At 44.1% G+C, this 27,995-nt stretch overlaps 1 protein-coding gene across 2 annotated transcripts in view; it reads left to right on the top strand.

Moving 5' to 3' along the window:
- The window catches only part of ARMH3 (armadillo like helical domain containing 3), a 184,813-nt gene that overhangs the window by 54,180 nt on the left and 102,638 nt on the right, over positions 1-27,995 (top strand). For both annotated transcript variants that reach the window (XM_058671845.1, XM_058671846.1), the window contains exons 17-21: positions 2,173-2,231; positions 3,543-3,608; positions 6,049-6,118; positions 8,057-8,117; positions 22,099-22,187. In XM_058671845.1, the coding sequence (XP_058527828.1) occupies positions 2,173-2,231; positions 3,543-3,608; positions 6,049-6,118; positions 8,057-8,117; positions 22,099-22,187 (345 nt within the window). The remainder of the gene's footprint in view (positions 1-2,172; positions 2,232-3,542; positions 3,609-6,048; positions 6,119-8,056; positions 8,118-22,098; positions 22,188-27,995) is intronic.

Raw genomic sequence — 27,995 nt, 5'->3', positions numbered from 1 at the left:
TTTATTTATTTGTTTTTGTGATAGAGTATATATATGATTTGAAAGGCAGAGAGGGAGAGAGAGAGAATGTCTTTCATCCACTGGTTCCTTCCCCAACAGCTGGGACTGGGCCAGGCTGAAGTGTGGAACCTGCGGTTCGTCCAAACCTCCCACAGGGGTGGTGGGAGCCAAGTACTGAAGCTATCATCTGCTGCCCTCCAAGTACTCTTAACAGGAAGCTGGAATTAGAAGTGGAGCTGGAACTTGAATCCAGCCACTTGGTTATGGATTGAAAGCATTGTATCTGCTGTGGCAACATTTGTCCTTTGAGTTCTTAAATTTGGTCCACAAAGTACAGATTTCAACATAAGGGGGAAAAGACCCAATTATTTCTATAAATGTGCACCAGTAGAATTGTTTTAAAAATATGATTGTTTTTTGCCATTTTAGTTTCTGTGAGGAGAGACACATGCCTTGTGTGGTGAGTTAAGATTCCTTTAGGCATTATGTATCCTTTAGAAGGCTCTTGTGTGCCAAATGAGCTTAACAAGTTTCTCGTATAAGGATTTTCAGGAACTGGAGAATGGAGCTGGAAGGGAAGGCCTCTGTAGGAAGGGAATGCCAGCACTGGGGCTTCTGGAGTGAGAAGGAAACATTGGCAGACAGATACAGAACCCGAAAGATAAATATGGGGCATGGAGGATCGCCAAAGCTGACAGGAGCCTGGCTAGGCAGCCTCTAAGCAGTGTCGTACTTAGGCTCATCACATTGCATTAGGTCTTGGAAATTTCTGCTTTGTAAACCCAGATTTTTTTCTTCCTCTCATGCCTGTGAGTGTGCTCTTGAGAGGGAGAGAGAAAGAGAGTCGGAGCGAGTCTGTGTTGTGAGGTGGAATGTATAACTGTCCACTGTGAACGCTGGGGGTGGCTCAGCTTTTGAGGCCCTGCAAGTACGGGCAAGCCTGACAGGACACTTGTATGGCAGAGATTCCTGAGGCCATCACTTCTTTGTGGAAATGGATAGCCTCTTTCTTTCTCTAAGAATGCTGCAGCAACCACAAAGGAGAAAAACTGCATGGATGTGACCCAGAAAACAAACTGTTAGCTTTGCTTGAGGTAACACAGTAGATCAGGCACTGTGGCTCATTTTTAGCTTTAGTGATTATGTAAGTTTATTTATCTTGGTCATTCTGTTATCTCTATAATGGAAGGGCTGATTGATTACAGTTTAGGTAGTCTCAGTGTCTCTAAACTTAACACTGAGTTCAGACTTTACCAACAGGCAGTCGAAATGTGACAGAGGGCAAGGTTGGACCCAGTGGAGACTTCATTTCAAAAACAGCTGCTGTGTGGCTGCACTGGCTAATTTGTTTGCTGTCTCAGTCTCCAACTTGCTGTATGCTTTGACTTTATTATCTGTCTATCCTTTAATTCCTATGAAGATACTTTTAATAGATATATATGTTGGTGGACCCGGTGCGGTAGCCTAGTGGCTAAAGTCCTCGCCTTGCTCGTGCCAGGATCCCATATGAGGCTAGGAGGTCTACTGTTGAGCTTGCCTCCTGTGAGGCTAGGGAGCTTTGTATGTTTTGTTCATGCTGTGTCTCTGGTGCCTTGCCCAGTGCCTGCCACCGAGTTAGATGCTATGTCAGTGTGTGTTGAGTGAATGATTTTGGCAGGGTGAAGGATAATAAAGAGGTTATAGTCTTCTAGGTCACTAAGCAATATTTTCAGTGCAGTGAGAAGGTAGGCTGGACCCTGTATGTTCTCTAATTTCTCTGTCCACTTCTTATGAATAGTCATGAATCTTTTCTAGATACTGTGGTAGGTGGCTATAGCTGGTGGTGCATGTAACTGGTGGATGATGGGTAGGAAAAGCAGTGAACCTATTTGGAAGCAGACCACAGCTCTGAATTGAACTATGAAAATGGGGACCATATAGAGTAAAATGGCTTTCGGATGAGTGGTTAGCTGTTGAGCAGACTATGAGAAGATTGGAGGGAAATTTTTACAGGGGATTTCTTTTGCCTGGAAAGGGTGCAGGAATTATTCTGCTAGTATGTTAATTGCAATTCATGAATTTTTTGGGGGGTGCAGAAGAATGTGTATGTTCCTTTTTATAATGTCCATCTTCATTGCTTGCTGAGATGTGGTCTGGATGATTTACAGAAAAGAGTTTATGTTTTTGTTACAGATGAACACAGGCTGCATAGTGGCAAGCTCTGTCTGATCATCCTTACATGTATTGCAGAGGTAGGTCCAACAAGCCTTCTGATTATTTTTTTACCAGGCGGTATCTCTTCTTGTCTTCCCACACTCTCTCTCCCAAATTCTTATCCTCCTGACTTTCAGGAGCTTATAACTTGGGAGTAAAAATCTTGATACTTTATCTTGTCTATTTCTGGCCACTGGAGTGTCTGCGCTGACACCAGGGGATACTGTTTCCTTCCTCACTGTGCTTTCCGTGTCTAGCAAAAAGTAGAACCCCATCAGTGTTTAATGGATAAGTTAATAAAGAGTTCTGATATAGCTGCTATGGTTGAGACCTGGAAGATTTAGGACCAGAGACTTTATTTATTTATATATATATATTTAACAAATTTGGCACCAAGCATTTGAAGTTGATCATATGGGGTGTTTTGCATAGTCAGCAAAATTAAAAAAAAAGGAATGGTCCCACCATTCCCTGGGAGTGGATGGGGGGGTATGCAGGTGTTGAGATCTGGCAGATTGTGGTTTGGTGAGTAACAAGAGGTGTTGGGGGGAGGAAAGGCTTGGGCCTTGTGAGGAGGCCTTCTTGCTCATGCACCTCACTGTGAATCCTGCCGACACACAGGTACAGAGCTGAGTTTAAAGCTTCAACCTCCTCCACTGTTTCTTACTCTACTCTTTTCTCTCAAAAAAAAAAAAAAAAAAGGTGTAGATGGTCCAGGTGGAGGGTGTAGATGGTCCAGGGTTCATTTGTGGTCTTTCCTGTTGCATGTTCTCTGTGGATAGGTGATTTCCTTTGTGAAAGGTTAGGGGTAACTTATCTAAAGAGCTGCTTATTAGCAGTGGGCCTGGTGTAATTGCTTTCTAAGGAGTTGTTTTTCACAAATGGTAGCAGTTCCTGGTAACTGGATTCTGTAGACTTGTCAAATCTTCAGAAAAGGCGTTGAGAAAGGGCCAAAAGATGTTACCAATTCATAGTGAGAGGTTTTTGATTTTCTGTCAAAGCCAACCATGGACAGGGTCGTGCCTGGGTTTGCATTGCCTGTGTGGCGGTTTTTTTGCTTCTCTGCAGAGCTCATCTCCAGCAGAGCACAGACCTTTCCTCTCATTATTACTATTTTTTATTTGCTTATAGGTTTTTGACCAGTTAGGGACATACTGGGAAATTACATGCAAATAAAATCTCAGGTCTTAAGTAGGGCTTGACACAAAGGTAAGAGCTTATCCCATTAGCTCTCCAACTGTGACTAGAAAGTAGTTCTAAAAGTCGAAGGATTTGTAGAAAGTGTGATAGATTACAAATTAGGTTTCTTAAATATAGCTCTCACTCTTGTTTCTCTGTATTTATGTTAGGATCAATATGCCAATGCATTTTTGCATGATGACAACATGAATTTTCGAGTAAACTTGCATAGAATGGTAAGTGTAATTTTTCCTTCTTGTTTTTTTTTCGTAGAGGAATTTTTTGTGTGTTGTTAGGACTGGGGTAAAATTGATCTAGAATGGAAAATTGTGGCAAAGGGCTTTTGGGTTACTGTTGTTCAATAGACCTGTGCCTGTTGGGATTTTTGTATGTGTCATGAGCTAAACTTGAAGCAGAGTACAAAGATCAGTAAGTATGTACCCATGGCAGTAATATTGAATTATATCATTAATAGGTTTCTTTTGTTTGTTTAAAACAGAGTGACAGTGTGAGAGAGATGGAGACATTACAGAGAAAATTCCCATCCACTGGTTCACTATTCAGATGCCTACAATGGCTAGAACTAGGGTGGGCCAAAGCCAGGAGCGGGCACTATTCAGATCTTCCACATAGGTGGCAGGAACCCAATGACTTGAGCCATCACCTGCTGGAGTCAGTACCAGGAACTGGGTATTTTTTTTTTTAATTCTATTTTCTATTTATTTTTTATTACAAAGTCAGATATACAGAGAGGAGGAGGAGAGACAGAGGGGAAGATCTTCTGTCTGATGATTCACTCCCCAAGTGACCACAACGGCCGGTGCTGCGCCAATCCAGAGTCGGGAACCAGGAATCCCTTCCAGGTCTCCCACACGGGTGCAGGATCCCAAAGCTTTGGGCCATCCTTGACTGCTTTCCCAGGCCACAAGCAGGGAGCTGGATGGGAAGTGGAGCTGCCGGGATTAGAACCGGTGGCCACATGGGATCCCGGCACGTTCAAGGTGAGGACTTTAGCTGCTAGGCCACTGCGCTAGGCCCAGGAACTGGGTATTGAACACTGGTTTTCCAACTTGGGGTGCAGGTGTCTTAAAGCCAGGCCAAACATATGCCCATCAGTAGCCTAGATTCAGGGTGGGTCTTGTGGCACAAACATTAAGGTGTCATGGGGACACCTGTGGTCCATATTGGAATGCCTGGTTTCAAGTCTTGGCTCTGTTACTGATTCTAGCTTCCTGCTAATTTGTACCCTGGGAGGCATCAGACGATAGATGGTCCAAGTATTTGGATCCCTGCTATCTATGAAGGAGATGCAGAGTGAGTTCTGGGTTCCGGGATTTAAAAAAGAAAAGAAAGAAAATATTTATTTATTGGTCAGCTAAAATTACATGCCTTTTAAGTGCTGGGTTCCCATATGGTTGTTAGTTCGTATCCCAGCTGTTCAACTTCCCATCCAGCTCCCTGCTTGTTGCCTGGGAAAGCAGTAGAGGATGTCCCAGGGCATCAAGGGACCCTGCACCCAGGTGGGAGGCTGGACAGAAGCTCTTGGCTTTTGATTGGCTCTGCCCCAGTGGTTGCGGCCACTTTGTAGTAAACCAGTGTATGGAAGATCTTTCTCTCTTTGTCTCTCCTTTTATCTGTAAATCTGCCTTTCCAATAAAATAAACAAAAATATTTAAAAAAAAAAAGCGTATTTACTTGTTTCTTTGTTATTTTGAAGGTCAGAGTTACAGACAGTTCTTTTATCTACTGGTTCACTTCCCCAGATGTCAATAATGGTCAGCACTGGGCAAGACTAAAGCCAGGAGCTTCATCCAAGTCTTCCTAGATGGTCTAGACTCTCGGACCACCTTCGGACTTTTCTTTCCAGGCCATTTGTAAGGAGCTGGATCAGAAGTGGAGCAGCCAGGACTCAAACTGGCAAATACTTGGGATGCTGGCATTGCAGGTGGCAGGTTTACGTGCTATGCCACGACACTGAGCCCAGGGTTCCTGGCTTTGATCGGGTCTAGCTGCAGCTGTTTGGGCATATGGGGAGTGAGCCAATAAATGACAAATCTGATTATTTCTATCTGTCTCTCTTAGTCTCTGCCTTTCAAATAAAAACACACACTTCAGCAAGGAGATGGGTCGAACTGTTTTATTCTCAAAATGCACTGAAATCTTTGGTTTGCTGAGATCAGGTCTTACTTTGATTTTTTCATCTGAAAAATGTGGAAATAGAGCATGTGAGATCAGGGAATTCCCTGAAGCTTGGAAGTATGTTAAAAAGATATTGTAAGATACAGATTTGAAACTTCCCTTGGTTTTTTGTAGCTTCGATGGCTGATGCCTTTTATTACCTTACTATTAAATGAAAATACCAGTGTACCTTTTTAATTTTGCCCTCTTACACAGTACAGAGAAGTTCAAAATGAAAACACCAGCTTTCCTATTGTAGTACATCACAGTGCCCTTGGGGCTGTGGTCTTTCTGTGTTGGCAGCTGAGAAGCATTTACAGTTCCTCCCTGCTCCATTTCTATTCCACTGTGTTTCTAGAAAAATGTGGAAGGAAAGATAGTTTCTCCGAGGTGATATATGCCTGAGAAACATGATGGTGAGCTGATGGATCTTAGTTCAGATGTCTACTAATTTCTTTTTCTTTCTTTTTTAAAAATTTGTTGCGTACGTGTGTGAAGCCCATGAGACACAGGAAGAAGGCAGCAGATAAGAACCTTCCCTGCCGTCCTCTAGTCTGTGCTGTACTGGGTGAGTGAGTATCATTGAAACTGGTGTTTTTTTTCCCTGGGTAAAGATAGGTATTTGTGGTTAGTAAGTGCTGCTTCCTCAGAGAAGTTGTTAGTCTTGTTTCTTTCCTGGCCCAAGACACCATATTTATAATTGCGTTTGGTCAGGCACCCTTGATGAATTTGAGTGCTCTATGAAAGTGGTGTATTCTGTTAAAAGGAAAAATCTTTCCAGGGAGACAAGGGAGTATGTCTGTATTTGATACGTGATTTAAGTTTATAAAATAGCTTACCCTTGTTCAGGGTTTCAGATTCTTAACTCACTTCACCCCGATTGATGTGTCATTTGGCCATGGTGCTTGAAGCTCAAGATTTAGACGTAACAGAACTACTTCTGAGTGAATTATTTTTTTAAATTTTCCATTTTTAAAATTTGAGAGGCAGAGAGATAGTCCCCACACATTGGCTCACTCCCAAATGCTGAGCTGGGCACTCAGCTACATCTTCCACATGAGTGGCAGGGACCCAGTTATATGAATCACCAGTGCTGCCTCCTAGGGTCTGCATTAGCATGAAGCTGGTGTCAGGAGCCACTCCAGGTATAGAATCTAGATTTTCAGGCCCTGGCATGGTAACCCAGTGGCTAAAGTCCTCGCCTTGCATGTGCTGGGATCCCATGTGGGTTCCGGTTCCCATCTTGGCTGCTCCATTTCCCTTTCAATTCCCTGCTTGTGTCCTCAGAAAACAGTAGAGGATGGCCTAAGCCTTGGGACCCTGCACCCATGTGGGAGATCCGGAGGAAGTTCTGGTTCCTGGCTTCAGATTGGCTCAGCTTTTATCGTTTCACTCTGGGGGAATGAAACAATGGATAAAAGATCTTTCTCTCTGTCTCTCCTTCTCTCTGTAACTCTACTTTCCAATAAAAATAAATAAATTTTAAAAAATCTAGATATTTAGATGAAGTGCATGGGCTTCCTGGCCACTAGGCTAACCACTGCTCCCACCCCAATGACCTGCTCTTTCTGCCTTCACTTGCATCCAAGTAAATTAAGCTGGATGAGACTGATAGGACTGCCAGGTAGGAAGCCTTTTCTTGGGTAATTGTCTTCCCAGAAATCTGTCTTTTCATCAGGGAAACTGAACTTTTTTTTTTTTTTTTTTTAGATTTACTATTTTTATTGGAAATTTTACAGAGAGGAGAATATACAGAGAGAAAGATCTTTCAGGTCTTCCACTCTGGTGCAGGGTCCCAAGACCTTGGGCCATCCTCAGCTGCCTTCCCAGGCCACAATAGGGAACATGATAGGCAGTGGGGCAGCCAGGACACAAACTGGCGCCTGTATGGGATCCTGGAGCATGCAAGGCGAGGGCTTCAGCCACTAGGCTCTTGCACCGGGCCATTGAACTGAACTTTTAATTTTATTTAACTCAGATACTCAGCCCCAGTTTCTAAATCTACCCGATTTTATACATAGTAATTAAGACTACATAATAAGCCTGTATTGATCCAAGACCATACAGTCATTATCTTTCAGAGTGAGCAGGGAAGTGAAAATAGGTTGACCGATAGAGATTTGTAGTGAGTTCTGATTAAGTGGATGTCATCCGTAATTTTTCCTTTACTTTCCTTATTGTTCCTGTATCCAAATATGAGTTATCTCTGGCATTTTGCATTCGTGCCACAGTTTGAAATGCTTACACATTGAAGCCTCTCTTTGATGTGAACCTAGGTATTCTTTTGGAATAGGGGAGTAAACTAATATTACTAGTAGCAGGTGGTGAACAGAGTTGGAAAAGGTGATTTATTATATAAAATGGATGTAAGTGAATCTGAGTTAGATACAGCTAGTGGGTGCTCTTCAGCATCAGTGCAGGGTCCATGCAGAAGCTTCTTTCCAACGTAGAAGCAAGCCGTGAATCTCTTTCTAGTTGATCTGATTTTTCTCTTTTCCTCTTTCAGACCTGATGGTGGAGTTTATTGTAACACACATGATGAAGGAATTTCCTATGGATCTTTATGTGTAAGTCCTATGATTCATTTAATATGTCTATCTGTATTTTAAAGAATCAAGTGGTAGAAGCTTTATGGTCCATGCATAGTTTATACTAAGGAAAACACATTTTGTGTGTAACATTGTCAGGATGTTTTATGGTCTGGGTTTGTCCATCTTTTCAGGTAAAGAAAATGTACAAACTGCTGTTCAGATTCAGCACACATTCATTGACCCTATTAGTCACTCTCATGCGGAGCTGTACTGATGCACTGAGGAGACATGAGAGACTGCCGTAGTCCTAAAGAGATGTGATGACCACTCAGTTGTTTCTGGGCTTTGGCATCATGGCATTCAGTGCTAGTTAAATGCTAGGAGAAGGCTAGAGGGACAGCTTTTGATCCATTCATGCTCGGTATTGTGTGGACAGTCTTGCTAGAGCCCTGATAGCTAGGCTGATCATGTCTATACTGGCTTGGCTGGAAGATTCCTGCCTCCCCAGGATGTCTGACTGTCCCTCACAATTCTTCATGGTGGTTGGGCCCGGCGGCGTGGCCTAGTGGCTAAAGTCCTCGCCTTGAATGCCCCGGGATCCCATATGGGCGCCGGTTCTAATCCCGGCAGCTCCACTTCCCATCCAGCTCCCTGCTTGTGGCCTGGGAAAGCAGTTGAGGACGGCCCAAAGATTTGGGACCCTGCACCTGCGTGGGAGACCCGGAAGAGGTTCCAGGTTCCCGGCTTCGGATTGGCGCGCACCAGCCCGTTGTGGCTCACTTGGGGAGTGAATCATCGGACGGAAGATCTTCCTGTCTGTCTCTCCTCCTCTCTGTATATCTGGCTGTAATAAAATGAATAAATCTTTAAAAAAAAAACAAACAACAAGCACGCAGGAAAGGCAAAGGAGAAAGAAAATGTAAAATCATACAGCCTACAGCAGTATGATGATCTTAAGTTACCTGCAGCTGTCCTTCATCACCATGAAGAATTGTGTTTTTTTTTTAAAGATTTATGTTGGCAGCTGAATCCACAGTGCAGCTTTGGGGCCTTATGAGAGGTATCTAGATGACAAAGGCTCTACCCTCATGAATGGGTGAAGGCTCATTTTAAAGGACTAGACGCTGAATGCGGTTGTTTTTGCATGTCCCTCCTACCTCTCTGCCTCTTGTTCCCTTCTTGGTCTCCTTCCAGCCTTCTCCATGGGATGATGCAGCAAGAGGGCCCTTACCAGATGCTGCTACTTTGATCATAGATTTCCCAGCACCCAGAACTGGGAGAAATCAATTTCTTTTCCTTAAAAACTACCCAGTCTTCAGCTCTCAGTATAGTAGCACAAAGCATAAAGTAGGAATTACTAGAGGCTATGTTGCAGGCTGATACCACAGTTGGTTTTTTTTTTTTTTTTGATACCACAATTGTTCTACAGGTAGTAAATTGCATAACCAAATTCAGTCATGTGTCTATGACTCTGAAGCTGTAAGTGACAATGGAAAGTTTTGAATAGAGTGGGTAATCAGAGAAGGTTACATTTTACCTGGGTTGTGAAGAAAAAGTAGTAAATGAGGTAGGAACCAGTACATACAGGGCTTTGGAAGATTGAAAATGTGGTGCGTTTGGAGAAAAGAAATTCAGGATGATAGTGTAGTGTGCTTGGATGGAGGGAGGGTAAAGGAATAGGAAAAAAATGGTTTCTTGAGTTTAAACATGTGATGAAAAGCAGTTGAAGGTAGTACTAATGTTGTAAGATTGTGTCTTCAGTACCTGTAATTCTACAGACCTGAACTGTCTGCCCAGACCCTCAAATTACCATCCAATGCAGCTGATCTGTGTTGTATGTTCTAGTCCCTCCTGCACCTAGCTTATAACATTACCCTCAAAAGACAGTTTTGTGTTGCATTTCTCTATTTCCATCATTCTTTTATTTTTATTTATTTTATTTATTATCATTTTTTAATTTGGGAAGGCAAATATACAGAGAGATAGAAAGTTCTTTCTTCCGCTGATTAACTTACTAAGTGTCCACAATGGCTGGAGCTGAGACGATCTGAAGCCAGAAGCCAGGAACTTTCTCTGCGTCTACCATGCGGGTGCAGGGTCCCAAGACTTTGGGTCATCCTCTACTGTTTTTCCAAGCCACAAGCAGGGAGCTGGATGGAAAGTAGAGTAGTCAGGGTATGAACCAGCGCCCATATGGGATCCTGGTGGATGCAAGGCAAGGAATTAGCCACTAGGCCATCATGCCAACTCATCCTTTATTTTATTTTATTTTTTTAAAAATATTAACTTGTGTATTTAACAGGAAGAGTTAGAGAAAGTAGGAGAGACAGAGGGAAAGATCTTCATGCACTGGTTCACTCTCCAAATGGCTGTAACAACCAGGACTCAGCCAAGTCAAAGCCAGGAGCCTGGAACTTCATTCAAGTCTCCCACATCATGCAGGGTGAAAGAACTCGGGCCATCTTTTCCTGCTTTTCCTGGCACATTAACTGGGAGCAACTGGAACTTAAAACTTGCACTCCACATGAGATGCTGGCATTGTGGGCAGAGACCTAACCCTCTGTGCCAGCCACAATGCTGGCTCCTTGCCTTGCTGTATTAGGTGCTTTTTCTTCCTGCTGCCTAACTAAAATGTCCTGAGGTTAGGGAAGATAATGAGCCATCAAATTGATAGCAGCTGGGCCTCTATCCCACCCTGAGGCTGAATTTACTTTCTTTACTACTACCCTTGGGCATATTTCCAGATCTTCCTTCCCCCACCTCCAGCTCGTTTTTTCTCTTTTTTAAGTATTTGGAGCATCAAGTCCTTTTTAGGTGAACTTGGCTGTTCCCAGCTGGGCATCAGGCCAGGTTGTTGCTCTCCCTTCTCATTATGTACAGCTCTTGAGCAGCTTACAGCAGAAAGAAATTGAAAACAAAACGAATTTTTACCATCTCAGATAAGTTTATAAACCTCTTGATAAAATATGAAGAAATAGGGAGTTTGGAAAGACTTAATAGTCAAAACAAGGATCTGGGTCAGAAATGAAACAATTTCTTATCTATGTATGAATTCTGTAGGTAAAGTAGTGAAGAGGGAAAATTCTGTGCGAAAGAGAGAAAGATGAATATTGCCTAGAGCAGTAAGAGTTAGAAAGCCCAGACAATTGATTTCTGCTTCTGATTGTACTCCATGATTCTTTTTAAAAAAAGGTTTATTTAATGCCTGGCATTGTGATGCAGTGTTAAGCTACTGCTTGTGATACCATATCCCATATTGTAGTAGCTCAAGTTCTTGCTGCTCTGTTTCTGATCCAGCTCCATTCTAGTGTGGTTGGAAAAGCAGTGGAAGATGGCTCAAATACTGCCATCCCCATGGGAGACCAGGATGCATTTCCTGGCTTCTGTTTCAGCTTGGCCAGTCCGGGCTGTTGCAGCCATTTGGGAAGTGAAAGGCAAAGTGAGTGAGTGTGAGAGAGAGAGAAAATGAGAATGAGAATGAATCTTCCTTGTACTGGTTCACTCACCAAATATGTGCAGTAACTGGGACTGACCAGGCTGAAGCCAGGCTACAGTAAATGTTTTAGCACCAAGAGATCTAATGACTGTCAATTCATGGGTATGTTGCTAGAAAAGTTTATAAATTACTTACGCAAATTATGACTCACATAAGGGCATCGCTTAGCTAGTGACAGGTGCACCAAACAGAATATCACTACAATTCCTAAAAATCCTTTGAAATGATCAGAATGATTTACACTGGAGCTTGTCTCACTGTGTAATACACGTTGTTTTATTTAGAGAACAAAAGAAAATTGCTTAAATTTAAAAATTTATATTGATTTTTATAGTTTTTGCTTGTGTTATGAAGTATTTTTAATACCGTTGCTGGAAATTTTGAAGTCTCTTAAGAAAGATCTATTTGCCTAGCCTTGTTAAATTCCATCTGAGGCTCCTGCAAGACCATTTAGAGCTAGGGGGAGAACAACACAGAAATATGTAAATAATGGGGCAGGTAGAGTAAGGTAGCAGTACAGTTTTATTATCAGGACTGTTGTGAAACCTTCCAGAGAAGAGTAACTGTAGGATTTTTGCATAAATAATTAGCTCATTTATACCTTTGAAGAGTTGTTAGGCACTTTTGAAAAATTTATTATTTGAGGGCCCAGCACAATGGCTCAGTGGCTAAATCTTCACTTTGTAAGTGCGGAGATCCCATGTGGGCATTAATTTGTGTCTTGGCTGCTTTACTTTCCTTCCAGCTCCCTGCTTGTGGCCTGGGAAAGCAGTAGAGGATTAGCCAAAGACTTGGGACCCTGCACCTGTGTGGGAGACCCTGAAGAAGCTCCTGGCTTCAGATCAGTTCAGCTGTGGCCATTGCGGTCATTTGGGAAGTGAACCAGCGGATGGAAAATCTTTCTGTCTCTCCTTCTCTCCTTCTCTCTGTATATTTGATCTGTCTTTCCAATAAGAATAAATAAATCTTTAAAAAAATATTATTTGAGAATCAGAAAGAGAGAGACTGATATCTCCCAACTGCTGGTTGATTCTCCAAATGCCCGGGAGCTGGAAACTCAATCCAGATACCCATGGATTGCAGTGACGCAACTACTTGAGTCCCTTCCCCAGAGTGCACATGAGCTCTAAGTTAATCCCGAAATGGGCTTCAGGTATCCCAGTGTCTGAACTATGTGCCAAGCACTACCCCGCCCCCTTCAGGTGCTTCAGTTCCACTGGTTGATCATTTGACATTCACCCCCCACACAGTGATATCTAGTTCTTTCTTTTTCTTTCTTTTTTTTTTCTAGTGATCTTTCTGTCACATTTTCTCCTCTATTAATTTTACTTGCTTCCATGAACTATCAGATTGATACCCTCAGATTAATAAAGTGCCTGTTCAAGTTAGTAGAGTTCTTAGGGTGCTCTGTCTTAGATGAATGCCTTAGAATCCAAGTCTCAATTCTGCCTTAGGAGGTAGTCTTTACTGGAAGCTGCCCTTCAGCTGCATTGCAATTAGGACATACTAGAAAAGTTACATAAAGCAGCCAAGTGGCAAAGCCACTTTTTGCAACTTCCTTTCGCCGTGCTTATTTTCTCTCTTCTATTTTTGCCCTCTCTGCATCATTCTTCATGTCAGAATAGTTTTAAGAGGCAGATCCGCTTTGAGTTGCCCGAACCGCAGGTTTCTGGGGTTCATTCTTCTAGGAACTTTACAACTTAATTATAATGAAATTTAAGCGGTGGCATTTAGTTAGTACATAATCAATTTTCCTTAATAAGCTTTTGTTTTGCAAATTTATTTTTATTACTAGGCAGAGAGAATGGAGGCAGGGGACAAAGAGATTTTTTTTTTCAAAATTTATTGATTTTTGTTGAAAGGCAGGTTACAGACAGAAGGAACAGAGATCTTCCATCTGCTATTTGACTCCCCAAAAGGCTGCAATGGCCAGAGCTGAGCCGATCTCAAGCCAGGGGCCAGGGGCTTCCTTTGAGTTTCTCGCATGGAGGTAGGGACCTATGAATCTGAGCTATCCTCCACTGCCTTTCTAGGCTGCAAAGAGAAACCTGGGTCAAAAGTGGAGCAGCTGGGGGTTGGTGTGGTAGCTTAGTGGCTTGAGTCCTCCCCTTGCGTGTGCCCGGAACTCATATGGGTGGCAGTTCATAGCCTGGCTGTTCCACTTCCCTTCCAGTGTCCTGCTTGTGGCTTTGGAAAGCAGTTGAGGATTCCACAAAGCCTTGGGACCCTGTACCCATATGGCAGACCCAGAAGGAGCTTCTGGCTCATGGCTTCGGTTTGGCTCAGCTGTGGCCATTGTGGCTACGTGGGGAGTGAACCAGCAGAAGGAAGATCTTTCTCTCCAGCTCTCCTTCTTTCTGTAAATCTACCTTTCCAATAAAAATAATTTTAAAAAGAAGAAGAAATGGAGCAGCTGGGACTTGAACTGGTGCCCTTGTGGGATGCCAGTACTGCAGGCTGAGGATTAGCCTGTTTGCCACTGTGCTGCCTAGAGAAAGAAATTTTTTTTTTAATTTATTATTTTTAATTCATTAATTACATTGTATTATGTGACACAGTTTCATAGGTACTGGGATTCTCCCCACCCATCCCCAAACGCTCCCACCATGGTGGATTCCTCCACCTTGTTGCATAACCACAGTTCAAGTTCAGTTGAGATTCCCCCATTGCAAGCATATACCAAACATAGAGTCCAGCATCTTATTGTCCAGTCAAGTTCAAGAGCTTCTTAGGTATACCCTCTCTGGTCTGAAGACAGAGCCAGCAGAGTATCATCCCGATCAATTAAAAGCTCCAACATACCATCAGCAAAAATTTACATCATTATGGAATTAATTGACATAGTAATGAGTAACCAATATGGTTTGATTTGCTGGTTTGCTACCAAAATAACTGCAGTGGCTGGTGCTGAGTCAGAACAAAGCAGAAGCCCAGAACTCCTTCTCAGTATCCCACATGGATAACAGGGACCCAGGTATTTGGGCCATCATTTGTTGCCTGGTGGGGGTTATTGTGGGTCTCTCCGACTAGGCTGTAGCTCCCACTGGGTTATGTGAGGGCCGAGTATGTGCTGGGCAGAACCAGGCTGGACTGCAACACCCATTGGTTCCAGTGGAAGTCGGGACTGAAACCAGAACCAACCCAGCAATTGCAACCACCAGCTGATCGTGGAGATGGAGAGAATGAAACAAGATTTAGACACCTTGGAAAACTGTATGGTAGCCTATTAGGTTGTGTAATTCCATTCTTTGCCGTTGAGTCAAAGGAAGTGTGTGTATCACTCACTGTATCCTCTGAAGGATAAATAGAAGGCAGCACTATTTTTAATGTATCAAAAACTGGAAATGATGCAAATGTTAATTCATAGTAGGATGGTAAATAAATTGTGCTATGTTCACACAAGAGAATACTGTAGAAGCTTAATAAGAACTACTTTTTTCCCAACAATCTATATAAATCCCACAACGATAATGTTGAGTAAAAGAAGCTAAGCACAAATAGAATACATATGTATCACATGATTCCACTTACATAAAATTCAAACATGAGGAGGCTAATATGAGTTGATGGAAGTAAGCGTAGTGGTTACTTAAAAATGTCTTTTTAAATTTGTAAACAAATTTATTGACGTATAATTCATATGTTATGCAGTTCACCCATATAAGTTACATGACTTGTCAGCTTTTAGTATATTAACAGGAATTTGTAGCCTTCAACACAATCTAACTTTAGAACAGTTTCTAACTTCATAATGAAGTTTGTTCTCAGTGGCAGTCATTTTTGCTATCTCCCTTTTTGTGCATTTTCCCTAGTTGAGATAATTACTAATCTATATATTTGCCTTCCTATATGTCTTTCTTCTCTATATAAATCTCATATAAATTATACATAATTAATATGAATCAATATATTTATTTTAATGTAAATTAAATTACATGCTGTATGTGCTTTGTGATTGACTTTATTTGTTGGCATAACATTTTTAAAGCTTCCGCGTGTTGTAACCTGTATTAGACCTTCATTCTTTTTATGGCTGATTAACGTTTGATTGTATGAAAATATCACTTAATTTTACTTCATTAACTAGTCAATAGTCATTGAAAGTACGCTTTCTGGCTATAATGAATAATGTTGCCATGAATATTTTTCTGTGTTGCTTATCTTTTAATTTTAATTATTAAAACACTTTAAAAAAAGATTTATGTATTTTTATTGGAAAGGCATATTTACAGAGAGAGAGACAGAAAGATCGTCCATCCTGCTGATTCGCTCCCTAAATTGCCACAACAACCAGAGCTGAACTGATCCGAAACCAGGAGCCAGGAACTTTTGAGTGCAGGGTCCCACGGCTTTGGGCCATGCTCAACTGCTTTCCCAGGCCACAAGCAGGGAACTGGCTGGGAAGTGTAGCAGCTGGGGTATGACTCAGCACCCATATGTGATTGTAGCACATGTAAGGCGAGGACTTTATCCACTAGGCTGTTGCGCCAGGCCCAGTTTATAATTCTTTTTTTTTTTAATTCTTATTACAAAGTCAGATATACAGAGAGGGGGAGAAACAGAGAGGAAGATCTTCCCCATCCGATGATTCACTCCCCAAGTGACCGCAATGGCCGGTGCTGCGTCGATCCGAAGCTGGGTACCAGGAACTTCTTTCCAGGTCTCCCACAGGGGCGCAGGGTCCCAAAGCTTTGGGCCATCCTCGACTGCTTTCCCAAGTCACAAGCAGGGAGCTGGATGGGAAGTGGACCTGCCAGGACTAGAACTGGTGCCCACATGGGATCCCGGGCGCGTTCAAGGCGAGGACTTTAGCCACTAAACCATGCCTATGGGACCCAGTTTATAATTCTTTCTGTTTGTTTGCTTTAATTATATTTTTGATGATTTTAGTTGATTAGAGCACAAAGGGTCAAGGGCTAGAGGAAAGTGGCTGAGACTATTGTTTCCACATTCTTTTTTTCTTCCTCTATGTCGGGAAAGTGGGGAGATAAAGGGAGACGCCCCACTCAGCCTCCCAGCCATCCCAGGGTCCCCAATGTGGGGCATGTTCCGAGGCCCCTGCTCAAGTGGTTTTGATAGTTCAACAGTTCTGAATTGCTGCTGATCTTGCCACTCCAAGCATGATGAAATCTCTGCAGAATCCACTAGCTGACATAGTCTGCTTTAGAGTCTTTACCCAGATTTTCACTGACAACGCTTGACTGGGGTGGTTGATCAGTTTGTTCTGTCATCTATCCTCTGTTATGGTACCAGGTGTCCTCTGCAGGTTCTAATGTACTGCCATATCCTCCATGTGCATCTGGATATGCTGTCCACTGCTCCGTCTGAGCCTCTGAGGAGGCCCATCTCTGACACATGCATACTACAGTCAGACCATGGAAGCTGCAGTTCTCTTCATGGTTGGAACTGTGAGTCCATCAGTTCAGCTATGGAGTATTCCCAAAGATACCTCATCTGAGGTGATTCTTGTGTGTGCTTGCCAATACAGGGTCTGGCACAGTCTGTCACCCAACTCAGACTGTGCTCACACTGGTAGTTGCAATTGCTGGGTCAGTTCTGCTTTTGCTGCTGTCTCCTACAAAAACCAATGGGTAATTAACGAATAAATGAATATTTAAAAAAAAAAAAAACAAAAAAAAAAACCAATGGGTGTTACAGTCCAGCCTGATCCTGCCCACCACACACACGGCCCTCACGCAAAATGGTGGCAGCTGCAGCCTAGTTGGAGCGACACCCAAGAGCTCCCACTAGGCCTGCCGTCCTGCCCTGGTTCCCATGCTTGCCAGTATGTATGGCAGACTGTCCAGTCTGTCCCACTTCGCTTTAGCTCTCCTGTATGTCAGTGGGCACTGAAGCCTAGTTCAACCCAACTAGCTCCACTATTCAGTCCACACTGGTGCCAATGGGTGCCACTCTATCTAGTCATGCCTGCCCCTGTCCTGGTTCTCATATTTACCAATGGGAGTAGCAACCCAAGAGGGAGGTGCCCACTGTTTCCCTCCTGAGCCTACTCCCACTCCTGGATCTTGCACTCTTCAAGTCATTCTGCAGTTTAGCTTAACAGAATTCATCCCCAGTACCAGCATCTGCCGGCTTATGCATGCACCAGTAGGTACATTCAACCCAGCCTGGCTTTTCCCTTATCTAACTCGCATGTAGGCCAACAGGTGTTGTAGCCCTGCCCAAGCTGATCTGCCCTCGATCCCAGCTCTCACACTCACCAGTGGCAATGGTGGTCTATCAGGGAAGCCCTCTGTAGCCCCCCTACGGATTTGCCCCCATCCTCCCTGAGTCTCACGTGTGCTAGCTAAGGCTGGCTATGCCAAGTCTGGCATGGCCTGCCTCACCTTGGCGTTTATCAGTGGGTGCTGTAGCCTGGCACAGCTTGGCCCACCCCCTCCCACTTCCAGCTCATGCTGGTCATGGCTCCAGCTTAGCCCAACCCAGACCAACCAGCCCCCAGTCCTGACCTTCATGTTAACTGGCTTGTGCTGCAGCCCGACCCAGTATGACCCATGCACCGTTCTGGTTCTCAGATTTGCCAGCAGGTGATATGAACTAGCCTAACCTGGCTCGCCCCACACCCGAGTCAAATATATGCTGGTGGGTACTGTTACCTGCCTGGTTTGGGGTGCTCCCTGTCTTGGTTCTTTCGCTCACCTGCAGGGACAAAAGAGTTCCCCAAGCTGCTCCATGAGAACTTCCCCCAATGCAAAATCTTGCACATTGGTCCATGGGCCAGCCTTACTTAATTAGTCCACCTCCCATGCTAGCAGGAACAGTGGCCTTTCCTGACCGGCCCTCACTGATTCTAATTCTTCTTCTTTTTTGTTTTTTCCATAATTTCAAAGTCAGATATTTATAGAGAGGAAGATCTTCCATCCGTTGAGTCACTCCCCAAGTAACCGCAATGGCCGAAACTGCGCCCATCCGAAGCCAGAAGCCAGGAGCTTTTCTGGGTCTTCCATGGGGGTGCAGGGTCCCAAGGCTTTGGGCTATCCTTGACTACTTTCCCAGGCCACAAGCAGGGAGCTGGCTGGAAAGTGGGGCTGCGGGATTAGAATCGGCGTCCATATGGGATCCCAGTGCAATCAAGGTGAAGACTTTAGTCATGAGGCCACCATGCTGGGCTGTCCAGTTTACTGTTGGGTGCTACAGTCAGCCAAGCGTGGTATACACCTAGACACAGCTCACACCTGGCTCAGCAGGGACAGAGACCTAGCCCAGTCTGTTCTAAACCCAGCTTGGTTCTCATGAGGTCCAGTGGGTGCTGAAGTCTAGCCCAGTCTTACATACCCTAGACCCAGTCCTTACCCATGCTGGGGAAGACTGCAGCCATGACCAGTATGGATCACAGCCCCTGTTCTGATCCTTGTTCTCACCAGTGGGAACCACAACCCAGCCAGGGCATTCCCTCGGCTCCCCAACCAGGCCATTACCTCAGCTCCCCAATCAGACCTTTTCCCAGTCACAGATCTCAGGTGTGCCAGTGGTTTCTCTGATCCAGTTTGGCATAATCCCTTTCCTGTCTTGTCCTTTGCCTTTGGATGGTGTGGTCTGGCCTGGCTGGTCTCCACTGCCAACTGTCTCTGGTAGGTGCTGCAATCTGGCCCTGCTCAATGTGCTCCCACCTGGCCCTGCTCAATGTGCTCCCATCCCTGGCTCATGTAAACCAGCAGGTGTGACAGCCAAGCTTGATATGACCTGCACTCCAGCTTGGTTTCTGCAGTTGCCAGTGGACTGAGGTTGTCTCAGCCTTGCCCTTTCTGCCCCCTTCCAAAACCAATCCACATACTTGCCATACAGCTTGCCCAAAACACAGACCTGGACCATGTACCATCGGGAGCTATGACCAACTGAGGGAGTTTCCCAAGTTCCCCCACTCACTCCTAGACCCAGATCTTACACAAGCCAGTGGGTGCCAGGCCCCTACCTTGCATATCCTGCCCCCTCCATCCTGGCCTTTGTATGAGCTGGTGGATATTACAGTCCGGCCTACTCCATACCTTGTTTTAGGGTGCGCATGCGGGTGCTATAGCTTGGACCTGTCCAGCTGTTCCCAGCCCCCGTTCCCATGAGTTTTATTGGATTCCATGGTCACACCTAGCTTAGCCCATCACCACCCTAACTTATAAGCTAGCCAGCAGGCCTTGTATTTCCCTAGGGTTAGGCCCACATATATCCCACAGAACCTTCTCCCAGGCCTGGTTCTTTTGCATGCATGTTAGAGTGGTGGGCCAGTCTAATGTGACCCATCCACTGTTCCAAGGCTCACTGTCAGTTATTGGGATCTAGCCCTGCCAGACATGCCCCCATCCTTACCTTTCATGTGGTTTGGTGTGTGGTGGTCAGCAATGGTCTGTGCTAACAAGCTCAGCTCAGAACTCCCATGTGGGTTGGTGCATTGCTCTGACCCATAAGATCTTCCAATCTCTCTCCTGCAAACCATCAGGTCTCCATCCTCTCGCTTACCTGCAAGTACAGTGGCCTTGTTGTTGGGAGTTCCTCTGGAGTCATTCCTCTCCTACTCGTTTGGTGGCCTTATCCAAGGATGTCCCTCAACAGTAATTTCTCAACTTGGCATGAATCCGCAGGTCATCACACACCTTCACCTGTGCGATCTCCCAGTCTCCCTGCAAATCTACACCCCCAAGTTTCTAGAGTACCGCCAGGCAGCCCAAGGGTCTCGCCCAGTGCCATTGGCACCCCAGGCTGCCCGAGTGGTTGCCTGACCTGGGTTGGGGGAGGATTCTCCCTCTCCCTACACTCACTGGCAGCCGGGGGACACCCAAGTAGTTGCCTGACTTAGAGGGGAAAGATTCCCCCTCCTCTAACCCTCCATGGAGCCAGGGGCTGCCTGAGCAGCTGCCTCCTGTTTTATCATTCTTAAAAGCTCATTGGGGGGCTCGGCGGCGTGGCCTAGTGGCTAAGGTCCTCGCCTTGATCCCATGTGGCTGCTGGTTCTAATCCCGGCAGCTCCACTTCCTCTCTGTCTCTCCTCCTCTCAGTATATCTGACTTTGTAATGAAAATAAAATAAATCTTTAAAAAAAAAAAAAAAAAAAGCTCATTGGGCCTGGCACAATGGCCATGAAAGTTCAATATATCTATTTTCTGTATGATAGTTGTATGTTAGTGTTGAACAGTTTATGGGGTTAGTACAGTTGAAGAGCTGAATTTTTAAGTTAATTGGTTATTTGGAAGAGAGAGAGAGAAACATCTCTCATCAGTTGGTTCACTCCCCTAGTTCCCACAACAGCTGAGGCTGCGCCATACTGAAGCAGAATTTGGAAAGTCAGTCCAAGTTTTCTATATCAGTGACAGAGACCTAGCCACTAAAGTCATCTCCCACACATTAACCAGTGCACATTAGCAAGAAACTGGAATGAAGGGTTCAGCCAGAGCTCAAACCTAGACATTGTATAATGGAATGCTGCATCCCAAGCGGTGGGTTAACTACTGAGGAACTGAATTTTTTAAGGATTTATTTATTTTATTACAAAGTTAGATATACAGAGAGGAGGAGAGACAGAAAGGAAGATTTTCCATCCAATGATTCACTCCCCAAGTGACCACAACGGCTGGTGCTGTGCCTACCCGAAGCCAGGAGCCAGGAACCTCTTCCGGGTCTCCCACACAGGTGCAGGGTCCCAAGGCTCCGGGCCATCCTTGACTGCTTTCCCAGACCTCAAGCAGGGAGCTGGATGGGAAGTGAGGTTTCGGGGTTAGAACTGGTGCCTATTTGGGATTCTGGCGCATTCAAGGCGAGGACTTTAGCTGCTAGGCCATGCCCGCCGGTCCCAAGGAACTGAAATTTTAATTTAATGTATAGTGTAAATAAAATTTAATGATCAGATTAACTTTTTAAAATGTGGTTTACCTTTTAGAATGTTAAATCTAAAGATTTAATCTTTGTGTTTTCTATCACCTGTTACCTAATTCTTGCCCACTGGTACATCTTTTTTCCTTGGAATGTATCAAGGGTACCTAATGAACTCTACTCTTATTCTCTGTGTCTGTCTGTCTCTCTCTCTCTCTCTCTTTAAGATTTTATTTATTTAAAAGGCAGAGTTACAAAGAGAATGAAAGAAAGAGAGAGAGGTATCTTTCATCTGCTGGTTTATTCCTTAAATGACTACAACAGCTGGGACTGGGCCAAGCAGAAGCAAGGAACCTGGAACTCGATTTGGTTCTCCAATGTGATGGCAGGGGCCCAGGCACTTGGCTCATCCTCTGCTGCTTACCCACATACATTGACAGGCCTCTGGAGTGGAAATGTAGTTGGGACTTGAACTCTCAGGTATATGGTATGCTAGTATCACAGGCAGTGGCTTAACTTCACTATACCTCAATACCAGCACTTCCATTCGACTCTAGTTAGAAGGATCGTAGAACCATTCTCTGTTTATATGGGTAATAGGTAACACAAGTTTGTCTCTTTGTGTATGGCTGAATGTAGCACAGCCATACCCTGCACTGTAACATTCAGGCTTACCTTGGTCCTTTTCTTCCTGTGTTACAGACGCTGCATACAGGTAGTACATAAACTGCTTTGCTACCAGAAGAAGTGTCGAGTACGCCTGCATTACACCTGGCGGGAGCTCTGGTCAGGTAACTTATTCTCATGAATCCTTCTTTTTATACCTTTAACGAACCCCTAGGCCTGAGATCAGGCTAGATTCTTTTTTAGCCTGGTACTGTGTATAGGATGCTTCTATTATAGTTTATATTTTTGTGGGATTTTTTTTTTTTTTTTTAGCCTTTTTGTAATCCAGAGCTAGGCATGGCCCCTTGTCTGATCCGTACTTTCTCTCCTACTCCTTCTCCCTGTTTTTTTTTTTTCTGGACTCCCCACGTTTTTGTTAGCTAGTGAAAATCATGTGCTGCTTCCTGGTGTAACCATGAGCTAGGAGGAGTGGGCATAGACTTAGTTGCTCATTCTGGGTTCTGCTTGGTAGCAGTGTAAGGGCTATCAGGGAGCTTCTGGGATTCCTCAGGATAAGTCATCTCAGGAGGACTGTGGCAGGGAAAAGAGAGGGTGGGCAAGGGGGTGGAGAGATGGGTCTGGCCTGTTCTTTGTGTTACATCTGGCAGCATTACTGTTTACAGACAGTGTCATCCGGACCACTCCCCCTTGTGCCAGAAACAAAACAGCAAATTACAGTGTTTACCTCTGTCCTCCGATCCATTCAATAGTTCCAGAAAGTCACTGCTGCCCTGCAGGCGGGAAGTGGCTCTTTCACCCAGGGTATAATTAATGCTGGCTTGCCACCCATTTCTTTTGTGTGACTGAATTGGAGGTTTCAGAAAAGCAGAAGACAGGTTCCCCAAGACACGGTTGCTTGCTCATAGGTCCCAGTGGCTTTTGTGACCTGACACTACAATAAAATCTTCTCTCAATGATACTGGTGTTAAATAGCTGGCCTGCCCTGGGCGGGAGCTTCTTTCTCTGTGTTCTCAGCAGAGGAGGGTATGCCAGTGACAGAGGCCAGCTAAAAACAGGCCTGCAACCGACCCCCTTCCCAAGAAATCCATCTCGCTTGTTGTGACACATGGTTTCCTCCCAGCTCAATTTAGTTTTCTAAATTTAGTCCTCCAAAATGGAATGTAGAGATCTTTAATTACTGGATTAGCAAGTTCTTTGCAGATACTGCCTCTGGTGGTGAAGAAGTGGGGAAATAATAAATGGCAATAGCGGAGCTCTGGGATGTTAGGAGAGTATGTGAGTGTGAGATCCAGGGGAAGTCAGAAGAGATTAAGAGAAACAAAAAATTGAAACCACCGAAGTTAATGAATTTCTCAGGTATAAACATTTCTTGTTAGTATTCTAATCCTTACCCCATTGTTGCCTGTCAATAGTTTTATGAGTGTAGGGCTCTAAAAGTGTGGGAATAAAAAGAAGACACTGGGGCCCAGCACCTTGGCCTAGAGGCTGGAGTCCTCGCCTTGAACGTGCTGGGATCCCATATAGGCGCCGGTTCTGGTCCCAGCAGCTCCACCTCCCATCCAGGTCCCTGCTTGTGGCCTGGGAAAGCAGTCGAGGATGGCCTGGAGCCTTGGGACCCTGCACCTGTATGGGAGACCTGGAGGAAGCTCCTGGCTCCTGATTTCAGAGCGGTGTAGCACTGACCATTGTGGTTACTTGTGGAGTGAATCAACAGATGGAAGATCTTCCTCTGTCTCTCCTCCTTTCTATGTAAATTTGACTTTGCAATTAAAAAAAAAAAAGAAGACACTGATGTTGTGGCAAAGAAGTTAAACCTACTGCCCATAAAACTGGCATCCCATACGGGTGTTGCTGATTGCTATCCCAGCTTCTCTACTTCTGATCCAGCTCCCTACTAATGCACCTGGAAAGCAATGGAAGTTGGCCTGCTGGGCCTTTGCCACCCATATGAGAGACCCAGGGAACCTGCTAACTCCTTTAGCCTGGCCTAAGCCTCACCGTTGTGGCCATCTGTGGAATGAACCACTGGATAGAAAAGTTCTTTGTCTTTCCATCTCTGTCTTTCAATATAAAAAAAATTTAATTGGGGGACAGGAGATGGCGGTGCCTTACAGCGTTTAACAGCACCTAATCTTCCACCTTGCAGTACCAGTGTCCCATGTGAATGCTGGTTCCAGTTCCATCTGCTCCACTTCCAATGCAACTCCCTGCTTATGGCCTGGGAAAACAGTGGAGAATTGCTCAGGTCCGTGAGCAGCTCTATGCATGTGTGAGGATACAGAAGAAGCTTCTAGCACCTGGCTTCACATCAGTTCAGCTCAGTTCTGGTTGTGAACCAGTGGATGGAAGATCTCACTGTCCTTCTTTCTCTAGATTTATCTTTCTTTCTTTTGTTTTTTAAAGAGTTTATTTATTTATTTATCTATTTATTTATTTTTTACTGGAAAGATTTACAGAGAGAAGAAGATCTTCTATCCGATGGGTCACTCTCCAAGTAGCTGCAATGGCCAGAGTTGAGCCCATCCAAAGCCAGGAGCATGGAGTCTTTTCCTGATCTCCCATGAGGGCACAGGGTCCCAAGGCTTAGTGCTGTCGTCAACTTCTTTCCCAAGCCACAAGCTGGGACCTGGATGGGAAGTGAGGCTGCCAGGATTAGAACTGGCACCCATATGGGATACCAGCAAGGCACGGACTTTAGCCACTAGGTCACCGCGCTGGACCCTAGATTTATCTTTCAAATAAGAATAAATCTTTTGAAAATATTTTTAAAGACACCAAAATGATATAAATTTGTGAATGTTGTTGGTACACAAGAAGGATTTAGAGTAATTACAGATGATTTATGCTTATAATTAGGTCTACAATTGTGATGGAGTTAGAGTTATGGAGAGATTGAGAGAAAGAGATAATCTTATTTCTGCTGGTTCAATCCTAAATTGCAGCTAGGAGCCAGTGATGTCATCCGGGTCTCCCATATGCGTGTAAGGGCCCAGGTGCTTGAGCCATCTGCTGATGGTTTTCCAAGTGTGTTAGTGGGATCTGAATTGAAGGTGGAGCAGCTGGAATTCAAATCAGTGCCTGTATGGGATGCCATTGTCTCAGGAAATGGCTTTACCTGCTATTGCCATAACCTCAGCCCCTAGATGCTATACTTCTAAACAGCTTGCATAGTAGTCTTTTCTGTCTGTTTTTTGTTTGTTTTTCTTACGTTCTTTTCTTTCTGTCTTGGACATCCTGTCTGTGGTCGCTGTGATCTCTGACTTCTCCCGCGTTCATTGTTTGTGTCCTCTTCATCATTGCCCTGACCCATTGCCTTTTCCATATTGCCTGCTACATTCCCTGATCTGTCTACCCAAGGCCCTGAGGCTTCCCATGACTTGTCTCTATCCGTGTTGTGCCTCCATCCTCAGAATGAATTCTCTCACCATGTGAACCCTCTCCTTGTGCTGTTGAATATTTTGCTTTCAGTTTTATATGCCTCCCAAATCCCCGAATTCATTGACAACATCTTTGCTTAAACAAAGCATTTTTTTAAGAAGTTAAAAATGTCATCTTTTTTCTTTTCTGATTTACAACATTCTGCCATTCAGGCTAGGAAGTTATAAAGGAGACCATTCTTTATCCTGTGTTGACTCTTTATCTTTGAAAACTTCCCATCTTGTTCAGCTTGGTGTGACTGTGTGCTACCTTAAGCATTCCAAAGCCCTTGATAGGTTGAAGGTGGGTCTAAAAGAGTTTCATTGGTGAAGCATGGATGACTTCTTGTTTCTGTGGCATAAACATATGCTGTTCTCTGGCAAATGAGTCTAGATCTTTCTCCTGTGTAGACTGGGTAAGCCCTGCTGGAACCTCGGCTCCTTGTGTTTCTATGAGCAGCAAGATGCACAGCAGCAGGTGTTAAGGAAAGCTGCAAAATACAATGCTACATCTATTGTAGTCAGAACCCATAGTAACATATACTGTTGCATTCAGTGGGTACAAGTGTGGCTATCATGCATCCACCCACTACTAGGCTGGCACTACTGACATGTTGGAATGCCCTTGTTTTCACTCTTTTTTTGAGGGAGGTGTGTGAAACTCATCATGGCAAATACGTTTCTGTGGATTATACTTACTCATACACGTGCTGTAGAATGTAATTGAATTTTACTTACAATAAAACTTGTAAGTCATGTATTATTGGAAGGATAGAAGCCTCTGGGTTTCTCGGATGCAGCTGGGTAGGATCCCAATGTCTTCTTGTTTGGCATGTGGATATTTAGTATTCCTCGGATTTGAGTGTGGTTTTCTATTTCTATACCGTTTGGCTTACAATAGCTCCTCATTACTGGAGAGATAGATGACCAGAGGTCACCAGACTCCCATTAGGAATTGCTAGGGCCTGGCGGGCATGGCCTAGTGGCTAAAGTCCTCACCTTGAACGCCCCAGGATCCCATATGGCCACCGGTTCTAATCCCGGCAGCTCCACTTCCCATCCAGCTCCCTGCTTGTGGCCTGGGAAGGCAGTTGAGGATGGCCCAAAGCTTTGGGACCCTGCACCCGCGTGGGAGACCTGGAAGAGGTTCCTGGTTCCCGGCTTCGGATCGGCACAGCACCGACTGTTGCGGCTCACTTGGGGAGTGAATCATCGGAAGGAAGATCTTCCTGTCTCTCCTCTCTGTATATCTGACTTTGTAATAAAAATAAATAAAAATCTTTAAAAAAAAAAAAAAAGGAATTGCGAGATGTGGGCTTATAGAGGAGCCAGCCATATTAGGTAAAGGTTCAGGCCAACCTGTTAGGCTTTTCCTACAGTTGGCTTCACGAATAAAAGCGTTGACCTCTTCTTGCTGCATATTTGATCTGTGTGATGCTTGTCACCATGGTATCTGAGCACGTGGGGAAATATATTTAGACCTACTTCAATTAGAATGTGGAAAGAAAGAAGTACTACCTGTGAGGATTATTATTATAATTATTTTTTAACACTTGAAAGTTCTTCTTTGACATTTAGTCTATCCAAAAGTCTTAGTCTGAGTTAAAAGATTAGGTCTAATGATTCTCCTTTGATAAGGATAGAAAGCTGGGTTTTGGTGTAAGATCCTAGTAAAGTAGTTCTTTGGTTTTGAATCTAGACTGATAACTGTGGTCCTTATGTTCAGGGAAAAAAAAGATTTGTTTACACATAAATCTTTTGTATGTAATTTCAAAGAGTTCTGGATCCTCGTTCTTTTCGTCCTCTCTTAAACCCATGTGAAAAATTCTTGTCTTAATTTTATGTTCCACTGCTTCCTAATTAATTCTATTCTTATAGAAAATTTTAGAATCTAGTAAAATATTTTTTCCTCATTCACACTGCATTCCTACTGGAGACTTTAGCAGTTTCTTCTTTGAATTACTTAAGGCCATAAACTATTTCGTTTACTATGTCTGTTTTCTGTATGTTACTATAGCACTTTGGGTCTCTATTCCAGTTTATCACATTGTTTTTGCTATGTTTGCACATTGATTTAAACGCTTGCATCTAATTTTTTTTAAGATTTACTTTTATTACAAAGTCAGATATACAGAGAGGAGGAGAGACAGAGAGGAAGATCTTCTGTCCAATGATTCACTCCCCAAGTGGCCGCAATTGCCAAAACTGCACCAATCCGAAGCAAGGAGACTGGAGCCTCTTTCGGGTCTCCCATGTGGGTACAGGGTCCCAAGGCTTTAGGCCATCCTCAGCTGCTTTCCCAGGCCACAAGCAGGGAGCTGGATGGGAAGCATGGCAGCCGGTATTAGAACCAGCTCCCAGATGGGATCCCGGCACTTGTAAGTCAAAGACTTTAGCCACTAGGCTACTGTGCTGAGCCAAACTTGCATCGAATTTTTGAAAAACTTCTGGAGGAAAAGGTCTGAGTTTTAATCTGTGTTTTATCCCCAGATACTATTTCATGTTTCATAGGGTTCAGAGAACACTCAAATGAATAATTAAATGGATTCTTTTGTT

The sequence above is a fragment of the Ochotona princeps genome, chromosome 13, assembly GCF_030435755.1.
Source record: "Ochotona princeps isolate mOchPri1 chromosome 13, mOchPri1.hap1, whole genome shotgun sequence".
NCBI classification, from domain to species: Eukaryota; Metazoa; Chordata; class Mammalia; order Lagomorpha; family Ochotonidae; genus Ochotona; species Ochotona princeps.
The sequence above is the reverse complement of the archived record's forward strand: the minus strand, read 5'-3'. Positions and strand labels throughout refer to the sequence as shown.